The 23401-nt window shown below is 42.3% G+C and overlaps 1 protein-coding gene across 5 annotated transcripts in view; it reads right to left on the reverse strand.

Annotated features, from left to right (window-relative positions):
* Positions 1–23401, reverse strand: part of LOC145393499 (serine/threonine-protein phosphatase 2A activator-like) — a 273368-nt gene that overhangs the window by 248216 nt on the left and 1751 nt on the right. The window contains exons 1-3 of one of the 5 annotated variants that reach the window (XM_080267628.1): positions 21916–22021; positions 14650–14691; positions 12166–12248 (exon numbers count right to left, since the gene is read on the reverse strand). In XM_080267628.1, coding sequence (XP_080123754.1) covers positions 12166–12248; positions 14650–14665 — 99 coding nt within the window. In that variant the 5' untranslated portion in view covers positions 14666–14691; positions 21916–22021. Of the gene's footprint in view, positions 1–12165; positions 12249–14649; positions 14692–17324; positions 17482–21915; positions 22022–23401 lie in introns of those variants that run through there. The other 4 variants (XM_080267627.1, XM_080267630.1, XM_080267626.1 and 1 more) reach the window with 4 other exon arrangements.

The following is a 23401-nucleotide window of genomic DNA, read 5'->3' on the forward strand; positions in this document are numbered from 1 at the left end:
AACTAGCTCCTCTGTCATGTGCCTAACCCTATCTATCTATTTATTGCCAGACGCCTCAATCCTGTTTGGGGTGGCCACAAACAAATTGCCTCCAAGTTGCCCTGTCCCCCGCCATTTCACTGCCCTGCTCCCAACTCACACCCCCCTCTCTCATATACCTCTCCACCCCATCCTTCCATCTCATCCTCGGCCTCCCCCTCCCTCTTCCCCCCTCCACCTCACTCACATACACTCTCTTCGTCAGTCTTTCACCCTCCATCCTCTCCACATGGCCAAACCACCTCAGTGTTTTTTTTTTTTTTTTTTTTTTTATGCGAGGAAGAAGGAACCAAAGGCCATGGCCCGCAGTAACAGTTCCCTCCAAGAGAAAAACAAAATACAATAGAGAGCCAAATTCAAGATCCGATCATTTTGAGATGCCTGGACACACTGCATTTGAAAGACTGGAGATCATAGGCAGCAGGAAATACAGACAGAGGGAGACAGTTCCAGAGTTGACCTGTTGCATAAATGAAAGACTGGGAGTAACGGTTAACTCTTGCATTAGAGAGTTGGACAGAAAAGGGATGAGAGTTTGCTGCCAGACGGGTGCTACGCGCCCGTCGTAGAGGTGGAGGAATGCAAGCAGACAGTTCAGAGGAGCAGTGACCATTAAAGTAGCGATAGAAAAGAGATAAAGATGCAACAGTGCGGCGAAGAGACAGAGGTTGAAGGGAGTCAGTAAGAGGAGGAGAGTTAATGAGACGAAAAGCCTTTGACTCCACCCTATTGAGAAGAGCTGTATGTGGGGAGCCTCCCCACACATGAGAGTTGTACTCCACACAGGGGCGGATAAAACCTCTGTATAGAGTCAACAATTGTGCAGGGGTAAAGAAAGAGCGGAGTCGGCTTAGCACACCCAATCTCTTAGAAGCAGATTTTACAAGAGATGTAATATGATCTTTCCAAGATAAGTCTCGAGTAAATGAAACCCCAAGCATGTTCAAGGATGATGCAGGATTAAGCTGAATATTATTAAACATTAATGGGTATACCTGTGGAAGATTTTGTCGGGTTGATAGGTATAAGAACTGAGTCTTAGATGCATTAAAGACAACCATATTATTTTACCCCAGTCAGCGATACGAGCCAAGTCAGACATTAGGTGTGCCATAGCCTCATCCCTTGTTTCTTGAAGTAACTGTTGAGATGGGCGTTGCGGGAACCGAATGGAAAGGTGAAGGGTGGAGTCATCAGCGTATGAGTGGATAGGGTTAGATGTACAGCTTAGAAGATCATTGATGAATAAAAGGAAGAGAGTTGGTGATAGGACAGAGCCCTGAGGAACACCACTGTTGATAGATCTAGGAGAAGAACGATGGCCGTCTACAACAGCGGCTATAGAACGACCAGAAAGGAAGCTAGCGATGAAGGCACAGATAGAAGGATAGAAACCGTAGGAGGGCAGTTTGGAAATTAAAGATTTATGCCAGACTCGATCGAAAGCCTTTGAGATGTCAAGTGCAATGGCAAAGCTTTCGCCAAAGTCCCGAAAGGAGGATGACCAGGAGTCTGAAAGGTAGGTGAGAAGATCGCCAGTGGAGCGTCCCTGACGGAACCCATACTGACGATCGGAAAGAAGGTTGTGATAGGAAAGATGCCTTAAAATTTTTCTATTAAGAATTGACTCGAAAACTTTTGAAATACAGGACGTTAAAGCAATTGGACGATAGTTGGAGGGTTGGGAGTGGTCACCCTTCTTTGGGACTGGCTGAATGAGAGCAAACTTCCAGCAAGAAGGAAAGGTACAAGTTGACAGACAAAGGCGAAAGAGTTTGCCTAGGCAGGGTGTAAGCACAGAAGCACAGTTCTTGAGAACAACAGGAGGGACCCCATCAGGCCCATATGCCTTGTTAGTACTGAGGCCAGTGATGGCAGAAAATACATCAACTGAAGAAATTTTAATGTCAGCCATGAGGAAGTCAGAGGGGAGAAGTGATGGAGGAACAGCACCGGAATCGTCTAAGGTGGAATTGGAGGAGAAAGTCTGTGCGAAGAGATCTGCTTTATCAGTAGAAGAAATAGCTACAGAACCATCAGAGTAGAAAAGAGGAGGGAAGGATGATGAGGTAAAGTTGTTAGAAAGATTTTTGGCAAGGTGCCAGAAGGAGCGGGAAGAATTCGAGTTGGAGAGTTGAGAGCATTTAGTATGGATGAAATTATTTTTAGTAGAGCGAAGAACAGACTTAGCACGATTCCGGGCAGAAACGTAAAGATGATGTGATTCAGGTGTGGGTTGGCTCCGGTACCTTTTGTAGGCCCTCTCCTTGTTGCGGACAGCATTAGAACAAGCGTGATTAAACCAAGGCTTTCTTGCGTTAGTCAAAGGATATGAGAAAAGGAATGTATGCTTCCATGCCCGAGAGAATAACCTCCGTAATGCGCAAGGCACACTCAGATGGCTCCCGGCCATGGAAGCAATAATCATTCCAGGGAAAATCAAAGAAGTACTGCCTGAGGGCCTCCCAGTTCGCGGCTCCAAAGTGCCACAGACGACGTTTCCCTGGAGGGTCCACAGGCCGTACCGGAGTGATAGGACAGGTTAAGGTAATAAGGTTGTGATCGGAGGAGCCCAACGGAGAGAAAAGATTAACAGAGTAAGCAGAAGGATTAGTTGTGAGGAAGAGGTCAAGTATGTTGGAGCTCTCTCCAAGGCGGTCAGGGATACGGGTAGGGTGCTGTACAAGCTGCTCTAGGTCATTAAGGATAGAAAAGATGTAGGCTTGTTCACCAGGTGGATCCGTGAAAGGAGAGGAGAGCCAAAGGTGGTGGTGAACACTGAAATCTCCAAGAATGGAGATTTCAGAGAAAGGAGAAATGGACAGAATGTGTTCCATCGTAGAAGTAAGATAGTCAAAGAATTTTTGATAGCCAGTAGAATTAGGGGATAAGTAAACAGCACAGATATATTTAGTCAGAGAATGACAGGAAAGCCGTAGCCAGAGTGTGGAGAATTCAGAAGAATCAAGTTCAGGAACACGAGAGCAAGATAAGTCGTTGCGTATGTATACACAACAGCCACCTTTGGCTTTGAAATGAGTATAGAGAAAGTAGGAGGATACAGAAAAGGGTTTGCTGTCGGTTGCCTCAGACAGCTGAGTCTCCGTCAGAAAAAGAAGGTGAGGTTTAGAGGAGGAGAGGTGGTGCTCAACAGAGCGAAAGTTAGATGAGAGGCCGCGAATGTTGCAGAAATGAAGAAGAAGAGAGTCAGACAGTGGTTCCAGGCACCTCGAGTCGTCACCGGGAGAGGGGCAGATGGCGGGGGCATTTATGGTCCCCCCCCCTGGGGACTCCGAGGCTTGATTAATAGACGCCATTTTTATTGATTTTTGAAAAGGAAGTGTAGTGTGTACTGTGCATGTAGTTTGGTGAAGATAGTTAGAGAAATTTGTACTGGAGAGCATGCTGGCCTACTCTCTGTGTAACTGAGACACTGAAAAAGTTCAGCAAAGGGGGATGGTCAGGAACTAGTCCTGAGGGCTGATGAAACGGGAGCTCCAGCACTCCCTGTCATCAGCTTTCCATCCACCTCGGGAGTACTGCCCTGCTCGACTGGTGCTACAGTCTACTCCTCACAACGCTTCCTATCACATCCACATCAACACCACAACGCTCCTTTATATCCTCATTCGTCAGCCTGTCTCTCCACGTGACTCCACAGGCTCCTCATAAATAACTCATTTCCACTGCTCTCACTCTTGACTTGTGTCCTTCCAATAATGTCCAAGCTTCACTTCCGTATGTTAGAGTTGGTATCACAATACTGTCATGTAGTAACTTTTTCACTTTCATGCTCACTTCCCTGTTTCTTATCACTGCTTTCAAAGAACCAGCAACCTTTCTTCCCTGCTGTACCCTTTCAAGCACTTCACCCTCCAAACCTCCATCCTTACTCATCACAGTACCCAAGAACTTAAACGTACTCACATTTTCCAATTCCTCACCATCCAACCTCGCTGTACATTCACTAACTTCACCTCTCTCAAAGACCATCACTTTACTCTTCCCTACATTCACCTTTACATTCCGTTTCTTACACACTCTCTCAAACTCATCCACCAAGCCTTGCAGCTCCCCTTCGTCTTCACTCAACAACACAGTATCATCTGCAAACAACAGTACAGGGAGTTTCCAAACACTATCCTCTCGCACCAGGGCCACTCCAACATCCACTACCCTACCTTGTACCTCCATATATTTTTCCAGTCACACTAAGAAGGCAAATACCCCTATGGTTACCACATACTTCTCGCTCCCCTTTTCCTTTGTATAAAGGAACAATTATACCTGATTTCCAGTCCTCTGGAACCCTTCCCTCTTCCCAAGCCAATCTACACAACTTCCATATCCACTCCACTACAATCTCACCCCCATACCTCAGCATTTCACCACACACTCCATCAATTCCTGGGGCCTTTCCTATCTTGATCTTCATTGCTTCCACTACTTCTGCCCTACTTATCTCTTTCTCCCTCCTCTCATCTCTTCTTCTCCCAGCCATTCCCCAACCACTTATACTCACACTGCTCTCACTCTCTACATTCAACAATTCCTCAAAGTGGTCCTTCCATCTCCTCAATTTCTCTCTCTTCTCCACCAACAATCTATTATTCCTATCTTTCACTCCCCTACTATTTCCCCTTTCACACTGCCTTACTTTCTTTACCTCCTTCCAAAACAATTTCTTACTCTCCCTCCATTTCACACTCAGATTCCTCCCAAACTTTTCATTCACTTTCTTCTTAATCTCCTTCACCAGTCTCTTCACCTCCCTTCTGCTCACATGTACCTCTCTCTTCTCTCTCTCATCTTCTCCCCTACCTCTACTTGCTAGCCATTCACTATATGCCTTCTTCTTTTGTTCCACAGCTCGTTTCACCTCATCACTCCACCATTCTGTCCCTTGCACACCCCTGCATCTCCTCCTCACTCCACAAACCACCTCACACGCTGCACCTATCTCTTCCGTGAATATCTTACATATGACTTCAACCCCTTCCATCTGCTCTAGCTCATACCTTCCTAATCTTTCCTCCATTATGCTCTTATACTCTGCCATTTTCTCACTAGCTTGCAAATTCTCCACTCTTCTCACAGGAGCTGTTTCCTCCTGTCTTCCCCTTCGTCTCTTCAATCATTTCTTTGCAGCTTTACCTTGGCCATCACTAAGTGATGGTCCGAGACTCCATTCCCCCACCCTCTCCACACTCTTGCATCCAACACTTGTCTTTTCATTCACTCATCCACACACACGTAGTCTATCATTGCCTTTCGTTCAACAAGTTCACCATCCATCCTCCTCATTACTCTCCATGTATACCGGTGGATCATCTTATGCTGAAAGTAGGTGTTGGCTATTGCCAACCCCTTACTAGCACAGATGTCCACCAAAGCACTACCATTCCCATCTACTTCAGCTGGCACACCTCACTGATCAACCACTCCATCCACTCATACACTCCCAACTTTGCCATTCATGTCTCCAATCAAAAGCACTCTCTCGCTCTTCTCAAATTTGTCCATACATGCTTCTACCCTCGCCCGAAACTCATCTTTCACTCTTGCCACTCGGTCCTCTGTCGGAGCATACGCACATACAATCACCCACGCTTGTATGCCTACTTTCATCCTCACCCATACAATCCTTGCACCCACTGTTCCATACTCTCTTGTATTCTCCTTCCACTTCTTGCTTATCATCAGACATACTCCCTCTCTTGCCCTCTCATTCTCATTAACTCCCGCACATATACCTAAACCATATTCCCATTCTCTCACCCTTTCACCTTTCCATTTAGTTTCAGTCAATCCACAAATCCACATATATCCACTCTCGCATCCTCAAGCACCTGAACAATCTCTCTCTCTTTCACTTCAACATTCACTCCCCTCACATTCCACGTCCCCACCCTCAGAATGTCCTTTGTCCGTTCCTTAGTCCTCAACGTATGGTCTGTCCTGGTCCAAGGCGCTTTATTCGTTTGTTTAGTTAATTCATTTTACAGGGTGGGGCACTAACCCACCACGAACCCTTTTAGTCGCCTCGTACGACAAGCAGAGATACTGGAGGAGTATTCTTGAACCCCCCTACCCCCAGGAGGTAATAATAATAATAATAGTAGCAAGCCAAATGGTTTCCTGTACACAAGGAAACCCTTTACTACAGGGGGTAGTAACCATATAACCAAATTATGCCGCCTGGTTGTTTAGTGGGTAATTAAGGTGCCTCAATCAGACTGAGCCTGTGTATGTTATATCCAAGGGATGGTTGGAGTTTATTGCTCACATAATGCCACGCAGGGATGAGTGAGGCTGGTCACTCTCATCTTAAATGTCAGGACCAACTCGTCAAGCCCCAGCTTCCTACGTTCCTCATGGGGCGATGTAGGATTGGATGATGGATGGACGGATGGATGGTATTTAATCCCTCAAGTGCTATGACTGACCATTGTTGAAGGTCAGTCAATAACTGCCAACCATTAAGCCAGCCCCATATATGATGTAAATGGTTCCTACCCAATCAGAACTAGGGGATGAGGTGGTGGGAAGGATGATTCCACCCCTCATCAGGTCTGTGGAAGTACCCCCCCACCCCAGCCACTTCACCTCCCTCTGGCTGATTGGATACAGCCCGTTCTGACCTCTCCCACCCAAACTACCCGCCAACATCACATCCACATCGTATTAGGGGGTGTATCATGCCCGCTCACTCCCCCAAGACCCATCTCCCTTACCCCCCCCCCCTGGCCTTTATACCAAATGACATGACAAATTCCCTGCTATGATTGCTTTGTGTATGTTTCCTCCTGCCATAATACCCCCCACACCACTTCCACCGCATTGGGGGGTGTCTCATCCCCCCTCACCCCTACCAGAGACCCTCCACCCCACCTCCATCTTCCTCTCTCCCTATCCTTTGTCACGAGTATTGGCTTCACAGTGTTTTTCGAAGATTTTCTGTTTTTCAGACATGGATTTTTTTTTTTCTTCTTTTTTTTTTTACTCTCATGTCAACTCCTACACCTAGTTTCATCAATAGAAACATATTTTACATTTTCAAAATTAATTCTGGCAAAGTTCTTTAATGAAAATTGGGTTTTTGTCAGATTTTTCGTTTAGTTGTTTTTTTAATTCCCAAGCTGACTCCTACACCTAGTCTCATCAACAGAAATATATTTTACACTGATTTCATTGATTATGGTAAGGTTCTCTAGAGAAACTTAGGTTTCTGCCAATTTTTTTTCCAATTTTTTCTCTTACCATGAGGGGAAACTTTTATAATCTTTGACAGGCAGTGTTTCAATAAACATTTGGCCTAGGGGCCTGAGACTGGCATTTTCAGGTGTGTAAATTCAAGTTCTTCAAGTTTGTAAGAAAAAATTTTACCTTGGTAAAAAATGAAAAATTGACCCCAAACTGAGTCTGGGGTGGAAAATAGCCTCAGAAAAATGCAGTCTTCAGGGGTTAAAAATAAAGCCTGGAAGGTAAGGAATGAGATAAAGAAAAATTAACAACAAAGAGCAAAAAGGTAGGCCACAAACAGCTGCACTACACCATAAAAGCAACTCACCCAGAATACAGATCAAGGTGGTCTAAGGAGCTTCAAGCAAACATGGTTACAAAGGATGAGGATAAACTCTATTGGCAAATGAAACATGGAGTACTTACATGAAGGGCTCAACAAAGATGGTGAATTGGGCTGGTCACTCATTCAAAGATGGCCTGGTATGCAAGTAAGTCATGTTATGCACCCAGCATGTAAATCACACTACCTCATACCCATCTTGTCAAAGAAGGTCCTCTGTGTTTCAGAGATTAGCCAAAGACTCTCCATTCTGAATATCTCAGCCAAGCAAATTCAGCATAAATGGGAGCTGATCCTCTGCTCGGCTCAGAATATGTTGCTCTTAGGCACTCTACCCAATACCGGCACCGCAGTCAGCATGAAAATAACATCATCATCTAATCCTGTGTCGCCCCATGAGGAGTGTAGGAGCCTGGGGCTAGGCAAGTTGGTCCTGACATTTAAGATGAGAGTGACCAGCCTCACTCCTCCGTGAATGACATTTCATGAGAAAAAAACCTCAACCACCTCTTGGATATAAACCTGCACAGGCTCAATCTGACTGGGGCACCTTGATTACCTGGGGCACCTTGATTACCCACTAAACCACCAGGCAACATAATTTGGTTATATGGCTGCCACCCAGTAAATGGTTTTCTGGTGTACAGGAAATAATTATTTGGCTTGTCACTCAGTGCAGAATCACCCATAGATAGAAGGAAGAGGAATAAATGAAGGAATGAAAGACAAAAGAGGAAGGAAAGAATGAAGGAAGGAAAGAATGAAGGAAGGAAGAGTGGAAAGAGCAGTCACCTGGGAGCAGCATTAAATCGTGAGTGGATGGTGTAGTGCCCGGAAGTGATAATGAGTTGTATCTAGTTCATTTTATATGACCAAAAGTTCGGTTAAGTGAGAGAGAGTGGCCGAGGCATGGCTGTTACCATGTGGACGTGACCAGAACATAGATTAAGTTACCTAGTTGCTAAGTCACTGTTTTTTCCTACTGTAATTTACTAGTACAGTATTATGTCTCTTTATAATATAAAATCTCGAGTGAGATGGGAACATGTGCCTTTGGTCATGTGATCCAGCATAATATACGCGTGCGCAAAAGTGATGTAAAGCACGATAATTTTCGTTATTTTTCGATGTAAGGGTATAAAGAGAAAGAGGTTGCTGAGTAATTATTGTAACTAGAGAATGTTATTTTTTTTGAGTAATCGATTGTAAGGGGAAAGACATCACACTCAGTATCTATCTATCTATCTATCTATTGCCAGACGCCTCAATCCCGTTTGGGGTGGCCACAAACAAATCGCCTCCAAGTCGCCCTGTCCCCCGCCATTTCACTGCCCTGCTCCCAACTCACACCCCCCTCTCTCATATACCTCTCCACCCCATCCCTCCATCTCATCCTCGGCCTCCCCCTCCCTCTTCCCCCCTCCACCTCACTCACATACACTCTCTTCGTCAGTCTTTCACCCTCCATCCTCTCCACATGGCCAAACCACCTCAGTGTGTTCCTCATAACGCTTCCTATCACATCCACATCTACACCACAACGCTCCTTTATATCCTCATTCGTCAGCCTGTCTCTCCACGTGACTCCACAGGCTCCTCTTAAATAACTCATTTCCACTGCTCTCACTCTTGACTTGTGTCCTTCCAACAATGTCCAAGCTTCACTTCCGTACGTTAGAGTTGGTATCACAATACTGTCATGTAGTAACTTTTTCACTTTCATGCTCACTTCCCTGTTTCTTATCACTGCTTTCAAAGAACCAGCAACCTTTCTTCCCTGCTGTACCCTTTCAAGCACTTCACCCTCCAAACCTCCATCCTTACTCATCACACTACCCAAGTACTTAAACATACATTTTCCAATTCCTCATCATCCAACCTCGCTGTACATTCACTAACTTCACCTCTCTCAAAGACCATCACTTTACTCTTCCCTACATTCACCTTTACATTCCGTTTCTTACACACTCTCTCAAACTCATCCACCAAGCCCTGCAGCTCCCCTTCATCTTCACTTAACAACACAGTATCATCTGCAAACAACAGTACAGGGAGTTTCCAAACACTATCCTCTCTCACCAGGGCCACTCCAACATCCACTACCCTACCTTGTACCTCTTTTATTATCCCATCCATGTACAGATTGAACAACCATGGAGACATGACACATCCCTGTTTCAAACCAACTTTCAAAGAGAAAAATTCACTTAGTTCACCATCCACACGCACTGCAGCCTTCGCACCATCGTACATACTCTTCACAGCATTCAACAACTTCCCATCTACTCCATATATTCTTAACACTTTCCACAATCCTTGTCTATCCACCCTGTCATATGCTTTCTCCAAATCCATGAAAGCCGCATACAACTTCTTTCCCTTCTCTAGAAACTTTTCCACTAAAGATCTAAGAATGAATATCTGATCTACACAACCTCTTCCCTTCCTAAAGCCTCCCTGTTCTTCTCCACCTAATTTCTCTGTTCTTTCTCTAACTCTGTCTATAAGTATCCTACCATACACTTTTCCTATTACACTAAGAAGACAAATGCCCCTATGATTACCACACACTTCTTTTTCCTCTTTTCCTTTGTACAAGGGAATAATTATACCTGACTTCCAATCCTCCGGGACTCTACCTTCCTCCCAGGCCAACCTGCACATCTTCCACATCCATTCTACTACTATCTCTCCCCCATGCTTCAGCATTTCACCACACACTCCATCAATTCCTGAGGGTTTCCCCAATTTAACTTTCTTCATTGCTTCCACAACTTCTATCCTACTGATTTCTTCCTGTCTTCTCACCTCCCTCATTCTCCCAGCCATTCCCCAGCCACTTATACTAGCATTACTTCCATCCTCTAACTCAGTATCACGAGTCTATAATAATAAAGATCTTAAATTGCATACGCCGTCATCCGCCGCTCCCTCTTGCACCACGCAGTTTTGGCGTGTCTGACTCGCTCACCGGCCGTGGTATGTGGCAGTTGGTCGGTACTCTCGTCATCCCCCCCCCCCTCCAAGGAATTCTGTAAGTAATTTGATATTAATGATAAGTCTGATATGTTGAAGCGTGAACAGTGATATCCCACGAGTGATAATAGTGACTAAATAGAGAAATAGACTTGGGGTAGAATTGGAGTGTTGCCAATCCTCAGGAAGTGTAACGGTGACGCCATTAGCCTTTGGAGAAGCGAGTCCTGTGTTCCCGCTCACCTCCCCTACATTTTTGAGCTGAATAGTGAGGTATTTCCCATATTTTTGTGTACTGTACTTTATATTATTATTTAGTGTGTAATTGAAGCAAGAGAATGCTAGCTAGTTCTGTCTGAGCCTCAGAGAAATGTGTGATTTTTGTGGGCCAAGTATCAGGGGCCCGGGGACTGTGAATTATTTATTGTTGTGTTGAAATGACTTTGCAATTCAGTACGTATTAGGGCTATGTTGTGAGTAAATGTTCACATAGTTACTTTGTGAGGCACAATGATATTGATGCAGTGATGATTTTCATGGTTAGAGTTACAGTTATTCATGCTTACTGTATTTGTTATAGTACTTTTTCTTCCCTACAATAAGTTACCCCTACAGTAAGTATTATTTTGACCACACCTGTGTGTCTGTAGTGCCATGTGTTATTCTGTTATTATTTGCGAAGCCAAGTGTTGTAACTCATGTTTCTTTATTATGAGACCTTCCTGATCATGTGAAGGGATTACCTGCATTGGAGAGAATAGTTATTCATTATTCATATTAACTTCTAGCGGGTCCAAGTGTGGAGGTCGAAGTACCAGTGCGTGAGTCCAAGTCCAGGCGTGGAGGTCGAAGTCTCAGTGAGTGAATCAAGGTCCCAGTGTGGAAGTTAAGGTCGGGAGTGGCAGACTGGACCAGTGAAACTTGTGCTCAGAGGGACGATTATGAAGAAACACATTGGACCGGGACAGAGGAGCTAAGTTTTGTCGATTTGATATTAGGACCATATAAAGATATATTTTTCAAACAATGTGCCAACTGATTCAGGTTTAATCTGTAAAGCAAGTAGCTGGGGAAGATTTCTACTTTTTGGTCTTGTTAATACACAGTCCCTCCCACTCGAACATTATTGTTTGTATAACCTATGAGAACTGGTGGTATAGAGCTTACCTAGTAGTTTATTAATGTGCAACTTAGAAGCATTCTGGGAAAGTGCGAAGGTTGGCCTTGGGCTGGCCTAGTTGGAGACTGGCCCCGTCATTTTGGCATGCTACCACTCTTAACTTAGCCACTTGAAATGTAATAAGCGCAACCGAAGAGGCCGCTAATGGGAAAGAGTCTCCATCAATCTGAGTTCCCGACCGTTCCAGCACACATTGGTCATCAATAATGACTTGTTTTCTGCCCCTTTTGACCATGCAAAAGTCTGGATCGCAGAGGTGACAGTACAGTGGTGAGTACCCCCACCTACCAATAAAATGTACTGTACAGTACTTTATAAGGTATGATGAATAAAGACACAAGATGCAGTATAAACTAACAACATTTAGAACTGTTATAAATCATACCTGGTAGGCACTTGACTGCTCCCATTTCTGTATGTCTGATGGACTCAAGACTGCACGCTTTGGTTCTTCAAATTTATGGCTTCCTGAAAAAGGTTAAAAAAATGGAAAATGCAATGTATAAGCAATGTACAACAATCTTAATTCCTCAAACATTCTTTTGAAAGCTGCAATGCCACAAGGCTACCAATGGTGTAAATATGATGAACAAATCTAAACACACTACTTCACCAGACACATTTTGAACCTTCACACAAAAATATAATCATCATCATCATCCTTACCTCAATTTCCCATTTAAGAATGGGATGATGTTGAGTCCTACAAGCAAGGAAAGAGGAAACATAACACAGTGAGAACTAACCAACAGCATGCCCAGTAAAATGGGCCAGATACTCAATCGCTCACCATTCCATGCCTTAGAAGTCTGCCTCTATCTCACAAACGTAACCATCTGCACATACACACTTACACAGTTACCATATATTTATTTATCTATTTACATACTTAGAAATCAGGTGAGCTGAATGGGTGAATGCATGCCAAGGAGAATTTGTGGGTGATCTGAATGAAAGAGTTGGGTTATTCGGGTGGACCAAGAGAAAATAATGGATGGCAATTAAGAAACATGTGCCAAGAAATGAAGCTGTACATTAGTAATTACTATTTTTTCCCATAAAAAGGTGGTAGGTGTGTCTGGGTTGACTGCTGAAATGCTGAAGGCCTCAGGCGATATAGGAGTGGGGTTAGTCACTGATCTGATAAATATGATTATATGTGTTGTCCCAGATGATTGGCCGATGAGTGTGACTGAAAATGTGTACAAAGGGAAGAGTGATGCCTTGAAATGAGGAAATTATAGAGGCATAAAGCTTTTGGACCAGATAATGAAGGTAATGGAGAGAGTTCTAGAAGGTATGATTAGAGAAGGAGTGAATACTGATGGGATGCAGTTTGGGTTTATGCCAGGCAAAGGGATCATTGATGCCATATTCACTGTTTGACAGCTTCTGAAAAATTATACTGGAAAGAAAAGAGATCTGTACTTTGTTTTTGTTGATTTGGAGACCTCTGACAGAGTCCCTAGGGAGGTGATGAAGTGGGCAATGAGAAAGCTCGGGACTGAGGAGTGACCGAGTGGTTATGGCTATGTATGAGGGTGCTCACAACCAGGTGAGTGAATGGAGATTTGAGTGGTGAATATTCCATGAATGCTGGCGTACATCAAGGGTCAGTCTTGAGCCCTTTACTGTTTATCATTGAGCCTGAAGCCCTCTCACGTGACTTCAGAAATGGACTCCCATGGGAGATATATGCTGATAATTTGGTGCTAACTGCTGAGTATGAAAGGCAGGTGGTGGAAATATTTAGGAAGTGGAGAGATGGTATGGGGAACAGAGGCTTGACAGTAAATGCAGGTGATGATATCTAGGGTTGGTGGCAGTTTTGTCAAAGAAGAGGGAGAGGGGCCATGTGCAGTTTGCCACAAGGACATGGGAAGTAATTCCATCTTATGCAGTGTTTGTGATATGTGGGTGCATAAGAGATGTAGTGGTATTAGAGGTAGATTGTGAGACAATGCTGATTTCACGAGAGCAGTGTGTCAGGGAGAGTACGAGGCGACTGTCAGGTATGATAGGATTGATCTTGCTGGTGAGTCTTTTGACTGTGTGGAAGAGTTTTCTTACTTGAGAGATATGTTATGTGCTGGAAATGGGGTTGAAGCAAGTTTTATGGCTAAAGTGAGGTGTGGCTGGAAGAAGTTCAGGGAGCTGTTGCCTCTCCTGACGTTCAGAGGGCTCGCCCTCTCTGCTAAGGGATGTTTGTATGCGGCATGTGTTAGGAGTGTAATGCTGTATGTAGTGAGACCTGGACAGTAAAGGAAGAGGATATTTGCAGGCTCAAAAGTACTTAAACAACAAGGATTAGGCAGATGTGTAGTGCGTCCTTGAATTCGAGGCCTGGGGGGGGCTTGGTTTATGATGCAAGAGTTAAGAGGAAGGATGGGACTGGAGTGTACTGGTGGTGTGATGAGAAGCAGTAGATTGAGATGGTTTGGGCATGTGAAGAGGATGGGGGCTGACAAATGAGTGTAGAAAATGAGAAGTGTGAATGCTGGGGAAGGGTCGAGAGATACAGACTGAAAAAAGAAAACTGGAATAAGGTCATAAAGTGTGACCTCAGGGATAAGCGACTGAATAGGGAGGCTGCCAGAGATCAAACAACATGGAAAGTCACAATCAGGTGACAAAGGCCAAGGTATGAAGCATGTTGGAGCATTTATAAACAAAAAAACAAAAAAAAGTGCACAAATATACAGTATGGTACACAGTAGAGAGACACTGTAATGAAAGCTGATAGACATCTAATTGGTTGTGATGTTTGTAGTGCTTAAACACAGTACAAATATAAGCCAGCTTCCTTTGATGCTGGCAAAAAGGAAAAAAAAAAGAAAAAGTTAAACTGCACTTGTACTGCAATACTTACCACAGTCAATAACCATCTTTGCCACACAGCACTTCTTTCTTTCTGAAACAGAACACAAGATACATAAGAATACTGGTAATAGTAGGTTTGTTATTCATCTTACAATGCAATTCTACCAATACTCAGTGTAAACTTGAAGCTCTCTAATTAATATCATTATGACTCAGAAACAATGCTGCTGAACAATTTTCATTGGGAGGCACCCATCTGGAAGAGACTTCAAGCCACTTCAACATTCCACACTCAGTGTGATGAGGAGAGGATGCTCTGCCATTTGTCTTTAATTGAAATGCCCCAGAAGGTATGACGACCTTATTCCAAAGCCACTGAGTTGTCTGTTTGCTTCAAAGAGAACTAGAAGACACAGATCTCACACTTGTGCTTAAGGTCTGTTGAGTCATATGCCTTGCTGGTGGCTAACCCCACTCAGCAATGAGCTTTTGCTTCTTTCCATTTTCTTTCCTTCTCTTGTGCTCTTCATTCATTGCCTTGCTCTATCAACTACCTTTCTAATCATTTTTTTTAGCTAACAATACCTTGTGTTCTTTCAATTAGTTCTGGAACACTGATTTACACAGCACTGCTACTGTAGAGTACATTATTGATACACCATTTAATTCATGGTCCCTCTATAGGACTTTTGTTACTTTCAACTTATTCCAAAAATTATTCTGGCTAACTAGCAATAGTCTAGTGTCTTTCTGGACATCCATAATGGACCTAAATACATATCTAATACTGGCAGAAAAAGCATCTCTGATGAAAATGAAAGTCAAAATCATAAAATGAATAAATAAATAAAATTACAAAAAATCTGTTTCACCACAAATACCAGCCCTTCACTCTATTCCTACTTCTTTCATCCTTTCTGTCATTTTTCACTACCCTTCTTTCCACTTCTGGTGACTCTACACTAAGTGACAAGCCTAGTGGTTTCCTGTATCACAAGAAACACCAGACAAAAATACTGTTTACCAACTGGAGGACTGCATCCCCAGAACCTCCAACAACATCAACTACCTCAATGCAGCCAAATCTAACCTTCGAAATGCAGAAACTGTATCTTGCTCGGTGTTTTTCTACAGAAATGAAGGTAGAAAGATTGAATCACAACAACAACTGATCACTGATATTAAAATCTGGATAGCAAAAAGAAGGCAAGCTGAATGATGGTAAAACTTAAATCATCATTATTCAAAGAAACAGGAGGGATGGTGAAGCTGATAATACCTGACTGTGAAGACTGGAGTCACAACCTCATCCAGCTAGTATTGTCCAAAAGTTGGGTGTATATTTTAATTCAAAACTAAATTATAAAGAACATATTAATCAAGTTGTCAGAGGGTTTAATTTTCATATCTAAAACCTGTAATCTGAGAGACAGCTACTGATCCATGCTATGGTCTTCTATCATGTCAATTATTGTAGCCTAAGTCATTATGGACTGGTCTCCTGAAAAATCTATCATAACAAGGTTTAGTCTGAGATGCACTGGTGGTCAGTATAGACTAGAACAGAATTTAAACTCTCTCATTACTCTCAAGGATCTTAAGTTTGTTAAACCAAAGTATCTTGCTGAACTGCTAAACCTCAGTACGCACAATCAGGTGTGATGTTAAGAAGTGAATGAAGATGACTCCTTGCACCTCACCCCCATGGTCCCATCAACAACATTAACCACCTCATCATGTTAAACCTAAACTTCAAAATGCAGAAATCATATCCTCCTAAATGCTGACTAGCATCTACAGTACCAAGTTTATATTTCTGCAGTTACATGTTAGTTTACAGTTGGGACAGTCCGCTCTTGGTATCATTCCAAGATCTCTCAAGTCAATAGCTACATCATCATCTGTGAAAAATTTCCTCACAAATGCTCTATAATTGTAAGAACAGCCACAACATCAACCAACGATTTTTAAATTATATACTGTATTTCATATTCAAAGTTGAAGAGGTATGGCTGCTTACATACCGGTATATGTTACGTGACCCAAAACAAATATCCCACTGGCTTCCCTGTTTCAATCTGACTGGTTGGTGTATCTGCCTCAAATGCCCACCATCACCTCGCCGTCCATCCCCTCTCCATACATCAATGTCGTATTAAAGTTATGGTACGGTATTTAATGTAGTAAACATTCATTTGCAATAATTATATACTTATGCTGGAAAAAAGTTGGTGGAAGGTGAGCTCAATAAACTGTCACAAGGAAAATTCCTAATTCCATGGATGTCTGAAATGACAAATTATCCAAAAAGGTACCAATACTGTAGCTTCTAGGTTGTGCTGGGTTTGGTCTGGTTAGGCTTTGGTTTGATTGGGTTACAGTATGTTAGGCTGTGTTGCAGTGCCTTCCTCCTCCACTGAAAATAAAAGATGCTGTAGCTACCGTACTTTAATCTTTGGGGCAACGTGATGTCATCTTTAAATATTCTTTCCTTTGGAAACCTGTTATTTTACTAAGATAGTGCCACTTCCTTATTTAACAAAAATAAATAAATAAAAATAAAGGGTTCCAGAGGAATTAATGGTAAGGTTTAAAGAAAGTAGAACAAACCACTCCACCAGAAAAATACAGCTTATTTGATAAAACTGCAGGAGGGCCCCCATACAGAGAATTTACAACTGTATATTTTCTTCGATAAACAACAACATACAGTACAGTAATTACCATTGTGATAGCTTTCAAAAGTTGCAGAAATGGGTAACTTTGAAGATACCACCTATACACCCTTAACAATCTTATATGCAAACCATGGGAAGTAGCCACCCACCATGTCGGACTTTAAGGTTGATTCGACTTCAAAGTCAATCTGTTGCTAACTGTTCGTCCCTATTAACCTAATAACTTAACCTAACCTAATTTAATTTGGACAAACTGCAGAAAAGCTCCCATTAACAAATATATAATGAAAATCTGATAACAGGGATATTCTTTCACAACTGTATAAAACACTTATGACACCCACATTCCGTGGAAACAATGTTTATATAACTGTACTATAGTCGCGGCGCGCGTCTCTGAGGTTATTATCATGCCCTGGCAACCTACCTCTAAACAGTGTGTCTGATTTCGTGTATAATATGAGACGCATGTGATTCGTGTATAATATATTCGTGTATAATAATATTCGCGTATTATATATTCGTGCATAATAACATGATTCGTGTATAATATGATACAAAATCGGACACACTTTTGAATGGTAGGCTGCCAGGGTACGATAATAACAACCTCAGAGTTGTGCGCCGCGACTATAGTGACTGCGTAATTCATTTGTGACCCCCAAAACTCTGTGGAAATAACATTTACATTATTAAAAAGCACAAAGGTAGGCATGTAGGCGTTGGTGGAGACATCCTTCAGAGGGGAATGGGTCGATTCAGACCTGCAACTCATTTGTCCCAAATCATTCCAGTTAGTTAGGTAGAGATAAATTAGGTTGGATTAATTGTGTTAGGTTAGTAGGGACGTACAAATAGTGATGGATTGACTTTGAAGCCAACCTGAAAGTCTGACATGGTGGGTAGCTGCTTGCCACAGTTTGTGTAGCTACAAAACTCTGAGGTTGTATAGTTGATATCTAGAAAATTATGCTTTTCTGCAACTATTTAAAAGCTATCACAATGATAATTACATTATGTTACAGTTTACTGAGGAAACCTTACAATTGTAAATTCTATGCAAGAGAGCTCTCCTCCAGTTTCACTCTTAATTTAACTAATCAGTAACTTAAATTACCCTAACAATTTGGGAATGAATGAGTGTCGGGTTCAAATCAACTCACTGTCCTCTGTAGGATGCCACCACCACCATCAACAAACATAATTTGGTGCTCTTTAGTAACATACACATTATTTCTGCAGAATCTGGGTGTCACAAATGAATTACACAAGCTTAATAATTTAAAATATGAGTGCATTTAAGTACCTGGGTAGTGTGATGAGTAGGGATGGAAGTTCAGAGGATGATGTGCTTGATAGGGTACAGTAGGGAAGAAACGTTGTTGGTTCATTGACAGCAAAATTAGGGAAGCAAGCATGTAAGCAATGAAAAGTTGTTGCATGACAGTACTGTTATCCCCACTAATGTATGGAAGAGAAGCTTGGACCCTGTTGGAAGGACACAAGAGAAGCTTGGACCTTGTTGGAAGGACACAAGTAAAAAGAAGCTTGGACCCTGTTGGAAGGACACAAGTAAAGAGAAGCTTGGACCCTGTTGGAAGGACACAAGAGAAGCTTGGACCCTGTTGGAAGGACACAAGAGAAGCTTGGACCCTGTTGGAAGGACACAAGTAAAAAGAAGCTTGGACCCTGTTGGAAGAACACATGTAAAGAGAAGCTTGGACCCTGTTGGAAGGACACAAGTAAAGAGAAGTTTGGACCCTCCTGGAAGAACACAAGAGAAGCTTGGACCCTGTTGGAAGGACACAAGTAATGTCAAGAGTGAGAGCAATGGAAATGAGCTATTTCAGAGGAGTATTTGGAGTTACATGAAGTGAGAGACTGACAAATGAGGAAATGAAGGCACATTGTGGTGTGGATGTGGTTGTGATAGAAAGTCTTAGAATACACTGTGATGGCTTGGCCATGTGAAGAGGATGGAGACTGAGACTAATGAGGAGAGTGTGTATGTATTTACCTATTTGTATTTACCTAATTGTAGTATACAGGAATTGAGCATTGCTCGTGCTGTCCTGTCTCCATATCCACATTTATCAAGTCTACCTTTACACACATGAATGTTTTTCTCATACACCACCTCTTTGTCTAAGTCGTTCCAAATATTTAAGTATTTACCTAATATACATAATTGTGATATACAGGGAATGTACTATGCTCGTGGGTTTCCGTCGCTGTTTCTCAATAAGTCAAAGTTAGCTTTAAACTCGTTTAAGTTTTTAGACTTGACGATCTCTTTGTCCAGGCTATTCCATAAGTCTATACTTCTGTAAGGAAAGCTATATTTCTTGATATCCTTCAAGCAGCTTGACTTTTTCAATTTCATTCCGTGTCCTCTTGTTGCTCTCTTATCCCATACAAACAGATCTTCTTTGTCAATTTTATCTACTCTCACCATGGTCTTGAACACTGCAATCATGTCTCCCCTCTTTCTCCTTTCCTCTAAGGAAGGCAAATCCAGTTTTTCCAGCCTCTCTCTGTATGACAGGTCTGTCAGACTGGGGACTATCTTGGTTGCTGTTCTTTGTATTCTCTCAATCTTGTTTATATCTTTTTTTTGTGTGGGGACCACACTACCGCTGCATATTCTAACCTGGGGTGGATAATGGCCATTATCAATTTTTTCATCATCTCCTCATCCATATAATGAAATGCTACTCTTATGTTAGTCAAGAGTTTATAAGTCTCTCCAACTATCTTCTTAATGTACTTTTCTGGAGACAAACTATCTTGGACCAGCACTCCCAAATCTTTTTCTTCTCTCCTTTTTGTGATCAATTCATTACCCAACAAATAATTCAGAGATGGACTCCTGGTACTTTTACCCATTTCCAATATTTTATATTTCTTTACATTAAATTTCATTTCCCACGTACGGCTCCAATTGTGTATCCTATCCAAATCCTCCTGCAGTATTTACAATCCTCCTCAACCTCTACCTTCCTCAAGATCTTTACATCATCAGCAAACTGACTTGCATAACTGTTCACTCCATCTACCATATCATTTACGTAAATCAGGAACCGAACATTACTGGCACCAACACTGAGCCTTGAGGGACTCCACTTGTTACTTCCCTCCATCCAGACATCCTATCCTTTATTACTGTCCTCATTTGTCTGTCTCTCAAAAAGTCTCTCATCCATTCCAGAAGTTTCCCCTTCAGTCCTCCTATATATTCTAGTTTCCACATTAGTCTCTTATGAGGTACCTTGTCAAAGGCCTTCTCTAAGTCTAAGTACACACAATCCACCCAACCATCTCTCTCCTGTACCATGTCAATCGCTCTTGAGTAAAAGCTCAACAAGTTAGAAACACATGACCTTCCACTTCTGAATCCAAACTGACATTCAGCCAAAATATTCATCTCTTCCAGATATTTTATCCATCTGTCTTTCAGGATTCTCTCACACAATTTTGCAACCATGCTGGTTAGAGACACTGGTCTATAATTCAGGGGTTCTTCCCTGTTTCCTCCCTTGTAAATTGGTACCACATTTGCCCTCTTCCATTCTTGTGGCACTTTCCCCTCTTCCAGTGAGCATACGATTAAACTGTGAATTTTATCCGCCAGTTGTTTTCTGCATTCCTTCAGTACCCAATTAGAAATTCCATCAGGTCCTGGGGCTTTCCTTACATCTTGAGTTTCCAGTAATTCATACACTTCCTGTACCTCCACTTTTATATCTTTTATCACCGGAACATTTCTAATCACTCCCTCCCCTTCCATAAGCTCCTTTTCTTTAGTGAAAACTGACTGGAAACGTTTGTTCATTATTTCTGCTTGCATTGCCGCATCCTTAAAGACCTCTCCTTCTACTTTTGGTTTGGTGATTCCTTCCTTTTGTTTCAGTTTGCCATTAACAAATCTATAAAACAGTTTGGGTTCATCCTTGCATTTGTCTATTATACCTTTTTCAAAATTCCTTTCTTCTTCTCTACGTATTCTTGTGTATTCATTTCTTGTTCTTTTATATTCTTCCTTTGCTCTGTCGTTACCTCTCTTTCTCCAATTGTTCCACGCCTTATCTCTCTCTTTTTTTGCTATCATACACCTTCTATTAAACCACTCCTTTTTCCTGTTTTCTTTCCCTCTTACTCTTGGTACAAATTTTTCCACTCCCAATTTATAGAGGTCTAGAAAGAAATCCCACTTCCTCTGTATCTCTCGTTTCTCTGAATTTTCTCCAATCCGCATTTTCAAAAAAGTTTCTCAATCCTGTAAAATTTGCTTTCCCAAAGTTGTATCTTCCCTGTCTATGAAGCTCTTGTGTGAGGTGGGGACTGAGGATGAGATGAAGGGATGGAGCAGAGATGTACTGTCTATGAGAGAGAAGGGTGTACATTCAAGGGAGGGCAGTGAAATGGCAGGGGAAAGGGCAACATGGAGGCACCTTGTTTGTGGCCACCCCTCACAGGATTAAGGCATCTGGCCACATACAGACAGAAAGAATAATGTAAATGTTATTTCCACGGAATCTGGGTGTCATAAATCTATCTATCTACAGACAGAAGCCATAAACCCATAAGGGGTGGTCATCTGTCTTTGAATTAGTTATTTCACAGGGAGTGGCACTAACCCTATGTCAACCCACTTGTTGACAGGTATAGAACATGTGTGGGTTGGTTATATGGTTACCATCCAGTGTTATAAATGGTTTCCTGGGTAAGAGGAAACAATTAGGCTTGTCACTCAGTGTAAAGTCACCTGAAAAGGAAAGTCTATATATCTGTCTATAACCTGATGCCACAGCCTAATCCTGTAAGGGGTGGCCTTTGCCTCTGAGTTGGTGGTTTTAAGGGTAAGGGCAATAAACCTCCGCCAACCTGCTTGCTGACACGTAGGGAACACGTGTTGGTTGGTTATGTGGTTACCACCCAGTGCTGTAAATGGTTTCTTGGCTTACAGGAAACAATTAAGTTTGTCACTCAATGTAAAGATACCTGAAAAGGAAAGAAGAGTAACAAAAAGTGACAGGAAAGATGGTTGATACAGTTAAAGTGGTGGGCAGACACAAAAAAAACAATGATAAAGGTTAAGGAAGATGTAGGCAGCACTACATCAAGTGAGTGGATGATGGTCGCCACCACCTAACACCATGATTTAGACAATTATGAAACAATATGCCTGTCATTAAATTTTCATCATTTGTTAATGGGACCTCTCTTGGCTCCTGCAGTTTGTCCACTTAGGTGAGGTGAAACTACAGGAAGGCTCCCATGCACAGGATTTACAACTGTATCGCTTCTTATTGCTTTTCTTTCCTTTACAGGTGGCTTTACTTTGTGTGACAAGTCATATGGTTTCCTGTAAACCAAGAAACCATTTACAATGCTGGGTGGTAACCATATAACCAAACCATTCGTGCTCCCTACATGTCAACAAGTGGGTTGGTGGAAGGTTAGTACCCCTCCCTGTAAAAGAAATAACTCAAAGTCAAATGGCCACCCCTTGCAGGATTATGGTGTCTGGCAACAGACAGACAGATAGATTTTTTCCACGGACTGGCAGAGTCGAGATCCAAGGCATGATATTGTTAAGATGTGAGATTTGGTAGTTAGGTAGCCTTGTAGCTTCTTGACGTTTCTTGATGTTAATGGTAGCTGGTATGTATCAGAGTTGCCAGTTTGCATGCTGTTTGTGAGCATAGTTATTTCATAGGTTGTACATTAATTTTTTTGCTCTTTTTCTTTATAGTATCTTATTTAAGTGATTGCTTGTTAAATTATGTAATTTAAGTTTGTATGGTAAATTATTTAGAATGTTATGTAATGTACGAAAACTCTGGCATGTTCTGTTGTCTCCTAGTTGGTAACTGTTGTTGCTAGGGGCTGATGCAAGACCAGCACGTCCTAGACTGATAGAGAAGTAGATCACTCTAGTACAGTAATCCCTCTAATATCCGAACGCCCAATATCCGAACATCCCCACTAACCGGACATAATCCTCCTGGGATCCAATATTCCCAAAATGGGCCAAAAACCGCAAAAAATTCGAAAAAAATCTGACTTTTTTCCCTCCCATAATTTGAAATTCCCGCCTGGCGCCAAACAGCTGTTACACCA

The sequence above is a fragment of the Coenobita brevimanus genome, chromosome 24 (assembly GCF_032717465.1).
Source record: "Coenobita brevimanus isolate Jiangsu-jjx chromosome 24, ASM3271746v2, whole genome shotgun sequence".
Taxonomy (NCBI): domain Eukaryota; kingdom Metazoa; phylum Arthropoda; class Malacostraca; order Decapoda; family Coenobitidae; genus Coenobita; species Coenobita brevimanus.